This window comes from Danio rerio, chromosome 8 (genome assembly GCF_052040795.2).
Source record: "Danio rerio strain M-AB ecotype USA chromosome 8, GRCz13ab, whole genome shotgun sequence".
Taxonomy (NCBI): Eukaryota; Metazoa; Chordata; class Actinopteri; order Cypriniformes; family Danionidae; genus Danio; species Danio rerio.
Genome location: NC_141028.1, coordinates 33,037,127 through 33,053,006, shown reverse-complemented (window position 1 = coordinate 33,053,006; position 15,880 = coordinate 33,037,127). Strand labels below are relative to the sequence as shown.

General features: G+C 42.5%; 1 protein-coding gene across 7 annotated transcripts in view; it reads left to right on the top strand.

Moving 5' to 3' along the window:
- smarcb1a (SWI/SNF related BAF chromatin remodeling complex subunit B1a) overlaps positions 1-15,880 on the top strand; it is a 48,058-nt gene that overhangs the window by 25,361 nt on the left and 6,817 nt on the right. For 5 of the 7 annotated variants that reach the window (NM_001007296.1, XM_087264016.1, XM_087264015.1 and 2 more), the window contains 2 exon segments: positions 13,922-14,049; positions 14,140-14,306. In NM_001007296.1, coding sequence (NP_001007297.1) covers positions 13,922-14,049; positions 14,140-14,306 — 295 coding nt within the window. 7 annotated transcript variants of the gene reach the window in all.

The window sequence follows — 15,880 nt, the reverse complement described above, 5'->3', positions numbered from 1 at the left end:
ACCAAATTTGGGTTGTGTTATCTGAAAGCTCAAGCGATGATATATTGTGAAGATCTAGAGTTTTTGCAGAGGGGCGTGTCCGTGGCGGCATGACAAACCTCAACGCTTCGCCGTGGAACAGGAAGTCCTTATATCTCAACCACACAAAGTCATATCAGCCTGAAACTTCACATGGTTCATAAAAGTCCTCTTCTGAACACATCCCCAAAACAGTAATGAGTCAGTCATAGCGCCACCTGCTGGCAGAAGGTAGATAGGCTTATAACTCAGCCAAACAACATCCGATCTGCCTGAAACTTCACATGGTTGATTAAATTCCATTACTGAAGGCATCTACATGCCAATCTTAAGTCACAGTTATAGCGCCACCTGCTGGCAGATGGTAGTTTGCATTATAACTCAACCACACAAAGTCCGATCTGCCTGAAAGTTCACATGGTTGATAAAAGTCCTCTCCTGAACACATCACCATAACAACATTGAGTCTGTCGTAGCGCCACCTGCTGACAAAAGGCAGTTTGGCTTATAACTCAGCCAAACAATGTTCGATCTGCCTGAAACTTCACATGGTTGATAAGATTCCTCTCCTGGTGACATCTACATGCCAATCTTGAGTCACAGTCATAGCGCCACCTGCTGAGAGGAGGAGGTTTGGCATAAATCGGTGATTTTCTCAGATTTTTTAAATATATCGGCTTAAATTATTACTTTTTGCTGTTCTCTGTCATCCTGAGGCCACCGGGCGGCGGTGAGCCCGGGTGCGAGGTCCCTATCATCGCTGCTTGCAGCTTTAATTAGGGACCGAGCACCGAAACGGTGCGTAGGCCCTATTGGAATTGCTCTGTTTATTATTATTAGGGACCGAGCACCGAAACGGTGCGTAGGCCCTATTGGAATTGCTCCGTTTTTTATTATTATTATTAGGGACCGAGCACCGAAACGGTGCGTAGGCCCTATTGGAATTGCTCCGTTTATTATTATTATTATTATTATTATTATTATTATTCTTCTCTCCAATGAATCGCGATTTAGAGGGGCTAAACATGCCCGAAAACTCACGCAACTTTGCACACGCCTCAGAAGTGGCGAAAATTTACGTTTGTTATGGGCTTCGGAAGTGGGCGTGGCAAAATGACTCGACAGCGCCACCTAGAAAAATTAAACGGACGAGCCCCCGATCCACGAATCACACACACGCACGAAAATTGGCACACACCTCAAACATGCCAAAACATACGAAAAAGTCTCTTGGAGCCGTATCTCAAACCCAACAGGAAGTCGGATATTTTTGACTTCCTGCGGCGAAAAAGTGCCATTTTTGCCATTTCCAGGCGTCGTATTTTAACGAACTCCTCCTAGGGATTTTATCCGATCGACACCAAAATTGGGTTTTGTCATCTAAAGGCCTTGGCGATGTTAAATTGCGAAGCTTTAGAGTTTTCGTCGATAGGCGTGTCCGTGGCGGCCTCGCAAACTTTGACGATTCGCCACAAAACAGGAAGTCATTATAACTCAGCCATGCATTATCCGATCTGCCTCAAAATTTACACGTTTAATAACAGTCCTGACCTGAACACGTTTTCATGCCAATAACCAGATACAGTTATAGCGCCACCTGCTGGCCACAGGAAATGACATGATTTACAGAGTAAAAAACTCCTCCCAGAAATTTTATTGTATCAGCACCAAAATTGGGTGGTGTTATCTGAAAGCTCTAGCGATGATATATTGTGAAGATCTAGAGTTTTTGCAGAGGGGCGTGTCTGTGGTGGCATGACAAACCTCAACGCTTCGCCATGGAACAGGAAGTTATTATAACTCAACCACACAATGTCTGATCTGCCTGAAACTTCACATGATTGATAAAAGTCCTCTTCTGAACACATCTACATAACATTATTGAGTCAGTCATAGCGCCACCTGCTGGCAGAAAGTAGATTGGCTTATAACTCAACCACACAAACTCCGATCTGCCTGAAACTTCACATGGTTGAAAAGTTTCCTCTCCTGAAGACATCTACATGCCAATCATGAGTCACAGTTATAGCGCCACCTGCTGACAGGAGGAAGTTTGGCATAAATCTGTGATTTTCTCAGATTTTTTTTAATATATCGGCTTAAATTATTACTGTTCGCTGTTCTCTGTCATCCTGTGGCCACAGGGCGGCGGTGAGCCCGGGTGCGAGGTCCCTATCATCGCTGCTTGCAGCTTTAATTATTATTATTATTATTATTCCGCCCCCAACCGGGGCACTTTTGAGGGTCTAAACATGCCCGAAAACTCACGAAAATTTGCACACATACCAAACGCGGTGTAAATGGCTGGGTTTTAGGGGTTTCGGAACTTGGCGTGGCAAAATGACTCGACAGCGCCACCTAGAAAAATTAAACGGACGAGCCCCCGATCCACGAATCACGCACATGCACGAAAATTGGCACACACCTCAAACATGCCAAAACATACGAAAAAGTCTCTTGGAGCCATATCTCAAGCCCAACAGGAAGTCGGATATTTTTAACTTCCTGCGGCGAAAAAGTGGCGTTTTTGCCATTTCCAAGCGTTGTATTTTAACGAACTCCTCCTAGGGATTTTATCCGATCGACACCAAAATTGAGTTTTGTCATCTAAAGGCCTTGGAGATGTTAAATTGCGAAGCTTTAGAGTTTTCGTCGATGGGCGTGTCCGTGGCGGCCTCGCAAACTTTGACGATTCGCCACAAAACAGGAAGTCGTTATAACTCAGGCATGCATTATCCGATCTGCCTCAAAATTCACACGCTTGATAAGAGTCCTGACCTGAACACGTTTACATGCCAATATCCAGATACAGTTATAGCGCCACCTGCTGGCCACAGGAAATGACATGATTTACGGAGTAATAAACTCCTCCCACAATTTTTTTCGTATCAGCACCAAAATTGGGTAGTGTTATCTGAAAGCTCTAGCGATGATATATTGTGAAGATCTAGAGTTTTCGCAGAGGGGCGTGTCCGTGGCGGTATGACAAACCTCAACGCTTCGCCATGGAACAGGAAGTCCTTATAACTCAACCACACAATGTCCGATCTGCCTGAAACTTCACATGGTTGACAAACGTCATCTCTTGAACACATCCACATAACAATATTGAAGTGGGCGTGGCAAAATGACTCGACAGCGCCATCTAGAAAAATTAAACGGACGAGCCCCTGAGCTATCAATCACGCACATGCACGAAAATTGGCACACACCTCAAACATGCCAAAACATATGAAAAAGTCTCTTGGAGCCATATCTCAAACCCAACAGGAAGTCGGATATTTTTAACTTCCTGCGGCGAAAAAGTGGCATTTTTGCCATTTCCAGGCGTTGTATCTTAACGAACTCCTCCTAGGGATTTTATCTGATCGACACCAAAATTGGGTTTTGTCATCTAAAGGCCTTGGCGATGTTAAATTGCGGAGCTTTATAGTTTTTGTCGATGGGCGTGTCCGTGGCGGCCCCGCAAACTTTGACGATTCGCCACAAAACAGGAAGTCGTTATAACTCCGGCATGCATTATCAGATCTGCCTCAAAATTTACACATTTAATAACAGTTCTGACCTGAACAGGTTTACGTGCCGATATCCAGTTTCAGTTATAGCGCCACCTGTTGGCCACAGGAAATGACATGTTTGACACTATAACAAACTCCTACCACAAACTTTCCCGTATCAGCACCAAAATAGAGTGGTGTCATCTGAAAGCTCTAGCGATGATATATTGTGAAGATCTAGAGTTTTTGCAGAGGGGCGTGTCTGTGGTGGCATGACAAACCTCAACGCTTCGCCATGGAAAACGAAGTCCTTATAACTCTACCACACAATGTCTGATCTGCCTGAAACTTCACATGATTGATAAAAGTCCTCTCCTGAACACATCTACATAACAATATTGAGTCAGTAATAGCGCCACCTGCTGGCAGAATGTAGTTTGTCTTATAACACAATCTCCACACAATCTCTGATCTGCCTGAAAGTTCACATGTTTGATAAAAGTCCACTCCTGAACACATCCCCATAACAATATTGAGTCAGTCATAACGCCACCTGCTGGCAGAAGGTAGTTTGGCTTATAACTCAGCCACAAAATGTCCCATGTGCCTGAAACTTCACATGGTTGATTAAATTCCTCTCCTGAAGACATCTACATGCCAATCTTGAGTCACAGGTATAGCACCACCTGCTGACAGGAGGAAATTTGGCATAAATCTGTATTTTTCTTAGTTTTTTATATATATATCGGCTTATATTATTATTGTTCGCTGTTCTCTGTCATCGTAAGGTCACCGGGCGGGGGTGAGCCCGGGTGCGAGGTCCCTATCATCGCTGCTTGCAGCTTTAATTAGGGACCGAGCACCGAAACGGTGCGTAGGCCCTATTGGAATTGCTCCGTTTATTATTATTATTATTATTATTATTATTATTATTATTATTCTCCTCCGGAATGAATCGCGGTTTTGAGGGGCTAAACATGCCCGAAAACTCACGCAACTTTGCACACGCCTCAGAAGTGGCGAAAATTTACGTTTATTATGGGCTTCGGAAAGGGGTGTGGCAAAATGACTCGACAGCGCCACCTAGAAAAATTAAACGGACGAGCCCCCGATCCACGAATCACGCACATGCACGAAAATTGGCACACATCTCAAACATGCCAAAACATACGAAAAAGTCTCTTGGAGCCATATCTCAAACCCAACAGGAAGTCGGATATTTTTAACTTCCTGCGGCGAAAAAGTGGCGTTTTTGCCATTTCCAGGCGTTGTATTTTAACGAACTCCTCCTAGGGATTTTATCCGATCGACACCAAAATTGGGTTTTGTCATCTAAAGGCCTTGGCGATGTTAAATTGCGAAGCTTTAGAGTTTTCATCGATGGGCGTGTCTGTGGCGGCCTCACAAACTTTGACGATTCGCCACAAAAGAGGAAGTCGTTATAACTCAGGCATGCATTATCAGATCTGCCTCAAAATTCACACGCTTGATAAGCGTCCTGACCTGAACACGTTCACATGCCGATATCCAGATACAGTTATAGCGCCACCTGCTGGCCACAGGAAATGACATGATTTACGGAGTTATAAACTCCTCCCACAAATTTTATCGTATCAACACCAAAATTGAGTGGTGTTATCTGAAAGCTCTAGCGATGATATATTGTGAAGATCTAGAGTTTTCGCAGAGGGGTGTGTCCATGGCGGTATGACAAACCTCAACGCTTCGCCATGGAACAGGAAGTCCTCATAACTCAACCACACAATGTCCGATCTGCCTGAAACTTCACATGGTTGATAAACGTCATCTCTTGAACACATCCACATAACAATATTGAAGTAGGCGTGGCAAAATGACTCGACAGCGCCACCTAGAAAAATTAAACAAACGAGCCCCCGACCTACGAATCACGCACATGCACGAAAATTGGCACACACCTCAAACATGGCAAAACATACGAAAAAGTCTCTTGGAGCCATATCTCAAACCCAACAGGAAGTCGGATATTTTTAACTTCCTGTGGCGAAAAAGTGGCCCTTTTGCCATTTTCAGATGTTGTATTTTAACGAACTCCTCCTAGGGATTTTATCTGATAAACACCAAAATTTGGTTTTGTCATCTTAAAGCCTTGGTGATGTTAAATTGCGAAGCTTTAGAGTTTTCATCGATGGGTGTGTCCATGGCGGCCTCGCAAACTTTGATGATTCGCCACAAAACAGGAAGTCTTTATAACTCTGGCATGCAATATTCGATCTGCCTCAAAATTCACACATTTAATAACAGTCCTGACCTGATTAGGTTTACGTGCCGATATCCAGTTACAGTTATAGCGCCACCTGCTGGCCACAGGAAATGACATGTTTGACACTGTAACAAACTCCTTCCACAAACTTTCCCGTATCAGCACCAAAATAGAGTGGTGTCATCTGAAAGCTCTAGCGATGATATATTGTAAAGATCTAGAGTTTTTGCAGAGGGGCGTGTCTGTGGTGGCATGACAAACCTCAACGCTTCGCCATGGAACAGGAAATGCCTATAACTCAACCACACAATGTCTGATCTGCCTGAAACTTCACATGGTTGATGAAAGTCCTCTCCTGAGCACTTCTACATAATAATATTGAGTCAGAGTCATAGCGCCACCTGCTGGCAGAATAAATTTTGGCTTGTAACTCGGCCACACAATGTCAGATCTGCCTAAAATGTCACATGGTTGATGAAAGTCCTCTCCTAAACACATCTACATAATAATATTGAGTCTTTCATAGCGCCACCTGCTGGCAGAAGGTAGTTTGGCTTATAACTCAGCCACACAATGTCCCATGTGCCTGAAACTTCACATGGTTGATAAGATTCCTCTCCGGAAGACATCTACATGCCAATCTTAAGTCACAGTTATAGCGCCACCTGCTGACAGAAGGAAGTTTGGCATAAATCTGTGATTTTCTTAGATCTTTTTTTATATATTGGCTTAAATTATTATTGTTCGCTGTTCTCTGTCATCGTAAGCTCACCGGGCGGCGGTGAGCCCGGGTGCGAGGTCCCTATCATCGCTGCTTGCAGCTTTAATTCTTCTTCTTCTTCTTCTTCTTCTTCTTCTTCCGCGGAATGAATCGCGGTTTTGAGGGGCTAAACATGCCCGAAAACTCACGCAACTTTGCACATGCCTCAGAAGTGGCGAAAATTTACGTTTGTTATGGGCTTCGGAAGTGGGCGTGGCAAAATGACTCGACAGCGCCACCTAGAAAAATTAAACGGACGAGCCCCCGATATACGAATCACGCACATGCATGAAAATTGGCACACACCTCAAACATGCCAAAACATACAAAAAAGTCTCTTGGAGCCATATCTCAAACCCAACAGGAAGTCGGATATTTTTAACTTCCTGCGGCGAAAAAGTGGCGTTTTTGCCATTTCCAGGCGTTGTATTTTAACGAACTCCTCCTAGGGATTTTATCCGATCGACACCAAAATTGGGTTTTGTCATCTAAAAGCCTTGGCGATGTTAAATTGCGAAGCTTTAGAGTTTTCATCGATGGGCGTGTCCGTGGCGGCCTCGCAAACTTTGACGATTCGCCACAAAAGAGGAAGTCGTTATAACTCAGGCATGCATTACCCGATCTGCCTCAAAATCCACACGCTTGATAAGCGTCCTGACCTGAACACGTTTACATGCCAATATCCAGATACAGTTACAGCGCCACCTGCTGGCCACAGGAAATGACATGATTTACGGAGTAACAAACTCCTCCCACAAATTTTATCGTATCAACACCAAAATTGAGTGGTGTTATCTGAAAGCTCTAGCGATGATATATTGTGGAGATCTAGAGTTTTCGCAGAGGGGCGTGTCCGTGGCGGTATGACAAACCTCAACGCTTCGCCATGGAACAGGAATTTCTTATAACTCAACCACACAATGTCCGATCTGCCTGAAACTTCACATGGTTGATAAACGTCATCTCTTGAACACATCCACATAACAATATTGAAGTGGGCGTGGCAAAATGACTTGACAGCGCCACCTAGAAAAATTAAACGGACGAGCCCTCGATCTACGAATCACGCACATGCACAAAAATTGGCACACACCTCAAACATGGCAAAACATACGAAAAAGTCTCTTGGAGCCATATCTCAAACCCAACAGGAAGTCGGATATTTTTAACTTCCTATGGCGAAAAAGTGGCGCTTTTGCCATTTTCAGGTGTTGTATTTTAACGAACTCCTCCTAGGGATTTTATCTGATAAACACCAAAATTGGGTTTTGTCATCTTAAAGCCTTGGTGATGTTAAATTGCGAAGCTTTAGAGTTTTCATCGATGGGCGTGTCCGTGGCGGTCTCGCAAACTTTGATGATTCGCCACAAAACAGGAAGTCTTTATAACTCTGGCATGCAATATTCGATCTGCCTCAAAATTCACACGTTTGATAAAAGTCCTGACCTGAACAGGTTTACGTGCCGATATCCAGTTACAGTTATAGCGCCACCTGCTGGCCACAGGAAATGACATGTTTGACACTGTAACAAACTCCTTCCACAAACTTTCCCGTATCAGCACCAAAATAGAGTGGTGTCATCTGAAAGCTCTAGCGATGATATATTGTGAAGATCTAGAGTTTTTGCAGAGGGGCGTGTCTGTGGTGGCATGACAAACCTCAACGCTTCGCCATGGAACAGGAATTTCTTATAACTCAACCACACAATGTCTGATCTGCCTGAAACTTCACATGATTGATAAAAGTCCTCTTCTGAGCACATCTACATTATAATATTGAGTCATAGTCATAGCGCCACCTGCTGGCAGAAGGTAGTTTGGCTTGTAACTCGGCCACACAATGTCCGATCTGCCTGAAACTTCACATGGTTGATGAAAGTCCTCTCTTGAGCACATTTACATAATATTATTGAGACAGAGTCATAGCGCCACCTGCTGGCAGAAGAAATTTTGGCTTGTAACTCGGTCACACAACGTCAGATCTGCATAAAATGTCACATGGTTGATGAAAGTCCTCTCCTAAACACATCCACATAACAATATTGAGTCAGTCATAACGCCACCTGCTGGCAGAAGGTAGTTTGGCTTATAACTCAGCCACACAATGTCCCATGTGCCTGAAACTTCACATGGTTGATAAGTTTCCTCTCCGGAAGAAATCTACATGCCAATCTTAAGTCACAGTTATAGCGCCACCTGCTGACAGGAGGAAGTTTGGCATAAATCTGTGATTTTCTTAGATCTTTTTTTATATATTGGCTTAAATTATTATTGTTCGCTGTTCTCTGTCATCGTAAGGTCACCGGGCGGCGGTGAGCCCGGGTGCGAGGTCCCTATCATCGCTGCTTGCAGCTTTAATTATTATTCTTCTTCTTCCGCGGAATGAATCGCGGTTTTGAGGGGCTAAACATGCCCGAAAACTCACGCAACTTTGCACACGCCTCAGAAGTGGCGAAAATTTACGTTTGTTATGGGCTTCGGAAGTGGGCGTGGCAAAATGACTCGACAGCGCCACCTAGAAAAATTAAACGGACGAGCCCCCGATCCACGAATCACGCACATGCACGAAAATTGGCACACACCTCAAACATGCCAAAACATACGAAAAAGTCTCTTGGAGCCATATCTCAAACCCAACAGGAAGTCGGATATTTTGTACTTCCTGCGGCGAAAAAGTGCCGATTTTGCCATTTCCAGGCGTTGTATTTTAACGAACTCCTCCTAGGGATTTTATCCGATCAACACCAAAATTGGGTTTTGTCATCTAAAGGCCTTGGCGATGTTAAATTGCGAAGCTTTAGAGTTTTCGTCGATGGGCGTGTCCGTGGCGGCCTCGCAAACTTTGACGATTCGCCACAAAACAGGAAGTCGTTATAACTCAGGCATGCATTATCCGATCTGCCTCAAATTTCACACGTTTGATAAGAGTCCTGACCTGAACACGTTTATATGCCAATATCCAGATATAGTTATAGCGCCACCTGCTGGCCACAGGAAATGACATGTTTTACACTGTAACAAACTCCTCCCACAAATTTTATGGTATCAGCACCAAATTTGAGTGGTGTCATCTGAAAGCTCTATCGGTGATATATTGTGAAGATCTAGAGTTTTTGCAGAGGGGCGTGTCCGTAGCGGCATGACAAACCTCAACGCTTCGCCATGGAACAGGAAGTCCTCATAACTCAACCACACAAAGTCCGATCAGCCTGAAACTTCATATGGTTAATAAAAGTCCTCCCCTGAACACATCCACATAACAATATTGAAGTGGGCGTGGCAAAATGACTCGACAGCGCCACCTATAAAAATTAAAAGGACGAGCCCCCGATCTACGAATCACGCACATGCGCGAAAATTGGCACACACCTCAAACATGGCAAAACATACGAAAAAGTCTCTTGGAGCCATATCTCAAACCCAACAGGAAGTCGGATAATTTTAACTTCCTGCTGCAAGTAAGTGGCATTTTTGCCATTTCCAGGCGTTGTATCTTAACGAACTCCTTCTAGGGATTTTATGCTATCGACACCAAAATTGGGTTTTGTCATCTAAAGGCCTTGGCGATGTTAAATTGCGAAGCTTTATAGTTTTTGTCGATGGGCGTGTCCGTGGGGGCCTTGCAAACTTTGATGATTCGCCACAAAAGCGGAAGTCATTATAACTCAGGCATGAATTATCCGATCAGCCTCAAAATTCACACATTTAATAAGAGTCCAGACCAGAACACGTTTACATGCCAATATCCAGATACAGTTATAGCGCCACCTGCTGGCCACAGGAAATGTCATGATTTACAGAGTAATAAACTCCTCCCACAAATTTTTTCATATCAGCACCAAATTTGGTTGGTTGTTATCTGAAAGCTCAAGTGATGATATATTGTGAAGATCTAGAGTTTTTGCACAGGGGCGTGTCCGTGGCGGCATGACAAACCTCAACGCTTCGCCATGGAACAGGAAGTCCTTATAGCTCAACCACACAATGTCTGATCTGCCTGAAACTTCACATGATTGATAAAAGTCCTCTCCTGAACACATCCACATAACAATATTGAGTCAGTCATAGCGCCACCTGCTGGCAGAAGGTAGTTTGGCTTGTAACTCGGCCACACAATGTCCGATCTGCCTGAAACTTCACATGGTTGATGAAAGTCCTCTCCTGAGCACATCTACATAATAATATTGAGTCATAGTCACAGCGCCACCTGCTGGCAGAAGAAAGTTTAGCTTGTAACTCGGCCACACAATGTCAGATCTGCCTAAAATGTCACATGGTTGATGAAAGTCCTCTCCTGAGCACATCTACATAATAATATTGAGTCTTTCATAGCGCCACCTGCTGGCAGAATGTAGTTTGTCTTATAACACAATCTCCACACAATCTCTGATCTGCCTGAAACTTCACATGGTTGATAAAAGTCTGCTCCTGAACACATCCACATAACAATATTGAGTCAGTCATAACGCCACCTGCTGGCAGAAGGTAGTTTGTCTAATAACTCAGCCACACAATGTCCCATGTGCCTGAAACTTCACATGGTTGATAAGATTCCTCTATTGAAGGCATCTACATACCAATCTTGAGTCACAGTTATAGCGCCACCTGCTGACAGGAGGAAGTTTGGCATAAATGTGTAATTTTCTCAGGTTCTTTATATATATCGGCTTAAATTATTATTGTTCGCTGTTCTCTGTCATCCTGAGGCCAAAGGGCGGTGGTGAGCCCGGGTGCGAGGTCCCTTTCATCGCTGCTTGCAGCTTTAATTCTTCTTCTTCTTCTTCTTCTTCTTCCGCGGAATGAATCGCGGTTTTGAGGGGCTAAACATGCCCGAAAACTCACGGAACTTTGCACACGCCTCAGAAGTGGCGAAAATTTATGTTTATTATGGGTCTTGGAAAGGGGTGTGGCAAAATGACTCGACAGCGCCACCTAGAAAAATTAAACGGACGAGCCCCCGATCCACGAATCACGCACATGGACGAAAATTGGCACACACCTCAAACATGCCAAAACATACGAAAAAGTCTCTTGGAGCCATATCTTAAACCCAACAGGAAGTTGGATATTTTTGACTTCCTGCGGCAAAAAAGTGGCGTTTTTGCCATTTCCAGGCGTTGTATTTTAACGAACTCCTCCTAGGGATTTTATTCGATCGACACCAAAATTGGGTTTTGTCATCTAAAGGCCTTGGCGATGTTAAATTGCGAAGCTTTAGAGTTTTCGTCGATGGGCGTGTCCGTGGCGGCCTCGTAAACTTTGACGATTCGCCACAAAAGAGGAAGTCGTTATAACTCAGGCATGCATTATCCGATCTGCCTCAAAATTCACACGTTTGATAAGAGTCCTGACCTGAACACGTTTACATGCCGATATCCAGATACAGTTTTAGCGCCACCTGCTGGCCACAGGAAATGACATGTTTTACAGTGTCACAAACTCCTCCCACAAATTTTATCGTATCAGCACCAAATTTGAGTGGTGTTATCTGAAAGCTCTAGCGATGATATATTGTGAAGATCTAGAGTTTTCACAGAGGGGCGTGTCCGTGGCGGCATGACAAACCTCAACGCTTCGCCATGGAACAGGAAGTCCTTATAACTCAACCACACAATGTCCGATCTGCCTGAAACTTCACAAGGTTGATAAAAGTCCTCTCCTGAACACATCTTCATAACAATATTTATGTGGGCGTGGCAAAATGACTCTACAGCGCCACCTACAAAAATTAATCGGACGAGCCCCCGATATACGAATCACGCACATGCACGAAAATTGGCACACACCTCAAACATGCCAAAACATACGAAAAAGTCTCTTGGAGCCATATCTCAAACCCAACAGGAAGTCGGTTATTTTTAACTTCCTGCGGCGAAAAAGTGGCATTTTTGCCATTTCCAGGCGTTGTATTTTAACGAACTCCTCCTAGGGATTTTATCTGATCAACACCAAAATTTGGTTTTGTCATCTAAAGACCTTGGTGATGTTAAATTGCGAAGCTTTAGAGTTTTCATCGATGGGCGTGTCCGTGGCGGCCTTGCAAACTTTGACGATTCGCAACAAAACAGGAAGTCGTTATAACTCAGGCATGCATTATCCGATCTGCCTCAAAATTCACACATTTGATAACAGTCCTGACCTGAATACGTTTATATGCTGATATCCAGATAGAGTTATAGCGCCACCTGCTGGCCACAGGAAATGACATGTTTTACAATGTAATATACTCCTTCCGCAAACTTTATTATATCAGCACCAAATTTGAGTGATGTTATTTGAAAGCTCTAGCGATGATATATTGTAAAAATCTAGAGTTTTCGTAGAGGGGCGTGTCCGTGGCGGCATGACAAACCTCAACGCTTCGCCATGGAACAGGAAATGCTTATAACTCAACCACACAATGTCCGATCTGCCTGAAACTTCACACGGTTGATCATATTCCTCTCCTGAACACATCCACATAACAATATTGAGTCTGTCATAGCGCCACCTGCTGGCAGAAGGTAGTTTGGCTTGTAACTCGGCCACACAATGTCCGATCTGCCTGAAACTTCACATGGTTGATGAAAGTCCTCTCCTAAGCACATATACATAATTATATTGAGCCTGTCATAGCGCCACCTGCTGGCAGAAGGTATTTTAGCTTATAACTCAGCCACACAATCTCTGATCTGCCTGAAACTTCACATGGTTGATTAAATTCCTCTCCTGAAGACATCTACATTGCAATATTGAGTCACAGTCATAGCGCCACCTGCTGGCAGAAGATAGTTTGGCTTATAACTCAGCCACACAAAGTCTGACCAGCCTGAAAATTCACATGGTTGATTAAAATATTCTCCTGAAGACATCTACATGCCAATATTGAGTCACAGTCATAGCGCCACTTGCTGGCAGAAGATAGTTTGGCTTATAACTCAGCCACACAAAGTCTGACCAGCCTGAAAATTAACATGGTTAATAAGATTCCTCTACTGAAGGCATCTACATGCAAATCTTGAGTCACAGTCATAGCGCCACCTGCTGACAAGAGAAAGTTTGGCATGAATGTGTGATTTTCTCAGGTTCTTTATATAAATCGGCTTAAATTAATATTGTTCGCTGTTCTCTTGTCATCCTGAGGCCAACGGGCGGCGGTGAGCCCGGGTGCGAGGTCCCTATCATCGCTGCTTGCAGCTTTAATTTAGTAATGAATCTTAAAAAATGAAAAATTTAACAATTTCTGGGAAACAATAAAAGATTTTACAACTCTTTTTTTTTTTTTTTTACAACTATCAGATCAAGTGGAGTTAATATTTAAAAACAAGAACATACATTTCAAAGGGGAAATTTAGTTTTGTTCAAAGTAAAATTGATTTCATACAACACTTTTTTTTTTAATGGTTTGGATGTTTGTTTTTTCAGCTTTGATGATCATGACCCTGCCGTCATCCATGAAAACGCCTCTCAGCAGGAGGTCCTTGTGCCCATCCGGCTTGACATGGAGATTGATGGACAGAAGCTGCGAGACGCTTTCACATGGAACATGAATGGTAGCCTGTCTCTTATTGCATACTTTTTTAGAAATGCATTCATTAATTTCAAAGTTACATGAACTCAAATTTTTTTCTCTTACCCAACAGAGAAACTGATGACTCCAGAGATGTTTGCTGAAATTCTGTGTGATGATCTGGACCTGAGCCCGCTGACCTTTGTTCCAGCCATCGCCTCGGCCATCAGACAGCAGATCGAGTCCTATCCCACAGACAGTATCCTGGATGAGCAGATGGACCAGAGAGTCATCATTAAAGTACACCTTCATTTCACTGATCCCCTCTTTTAATGTCTGATCTCATTACTCTATGCCAAGCTTTACTATGTTATGTATCTCATTACTCGATACCAGGGCTTTTCTACTAGTTTGTTATGGGGGCCAGTTCATGAAAAGCAGCCCAAATAAAGGGCCGGAGAGATATGACTTTTTAATGAGTGAGGACACAGCTGCATATAACATATCTACATATATTATGTTGTATTTATGTTCCTTAAGACACCCACATTGTATTTTACTACATTAAAATTGTAATATATTGTATTTTGAAACCACATAACATCACTGCATTGTATAATAGGCTTTTTTTATATACAAACATTCAAATTATTTATTTCAAAGCACAACCAAAGCAGTGCATTGTTTAAGTAGGCTTCTTCTACATTTAAACACATTCATGTTATGTTTTGAACTGCATAACAATTGCAACTATTAATGCAACTATTATAGATTTTGGTTGTATGATTATATAGTCTGAAGAAATATTATGATGTTATCACGTCTAATGTAAATGTAAGCTTTATATTGGGTAAGTAATTGCATGTTTTTATCATCTGCATTCATTCATACATGCATAATAATTTTAATATTTTGTAATAATTTGTCTAACATATATTTTGTTTACATTGCACTGAAAGCCACGCACAACTCTCATTGCTATGGCGTGAGATGTTTTCTACTCGGTGCGTCTGGAAAGTATTATTATATCATATCAAGTATAATAATATCAATATTATTCTAATATTACAAAGCACGAACTTAAGCAAGGAAAAGACGCGATATATGAATGACCCGCTGCTATAGTTAATCCAGCATGCATGCGTATTACCCTTGGTGTATAAGCTCACAACTTTAAACTAGCACACAGGTAGCATATAACTTTTAGTTGCTGTTTCATTCTGTGCAACAGAAACACAGCGTAGAGAAGCCTTTCATGACTATAGTGGCCGTTTTTAGATTTAAGCTTATTATTTAAGTTTATTTTTGATGTGTTGGTCACACTATTTGGAGGGCTGGAACAAATCGCTTCCAATTGAATAGCCCTGCTCTATACTATGGTATTTTGACCGTCTGGTAGTATGAATGAATAGAATGTTTGAAAATTTAAATTTTTTTTTTAATTATTATTTTAGAAACACTTATTAAAATGTATTAAACAGGACACTTTTAAATTTTTTACCAATTTTTGTGTAGATTAGGCTTTCATGTTGAAATTGTGGTGATATTTGCAAGATAAACTGATAAACTATCTGATAAGCAAAAAATCACACGGTGAAAAACGTTATATATTGTAACAAAGTTCTGACCTCATAGCCACATTACACAAACGTAAGTCCATGAGAACATAATGAGAACAAATAAATATAAATAAATACATTTTTTGCCCACTTTATGAATACATAAACTTCTTGGCCAAATTATAAAAAGCACTTTCATTTTATTTTTTGTCTGAGAGAGAAAAACAAAAATATGAGCCACACAAATAATGCGGTGACAGGACATTTCTCTGTAGTATACTTGTTCCTGCTGCTTGCAATAGCACTACTGTGCTG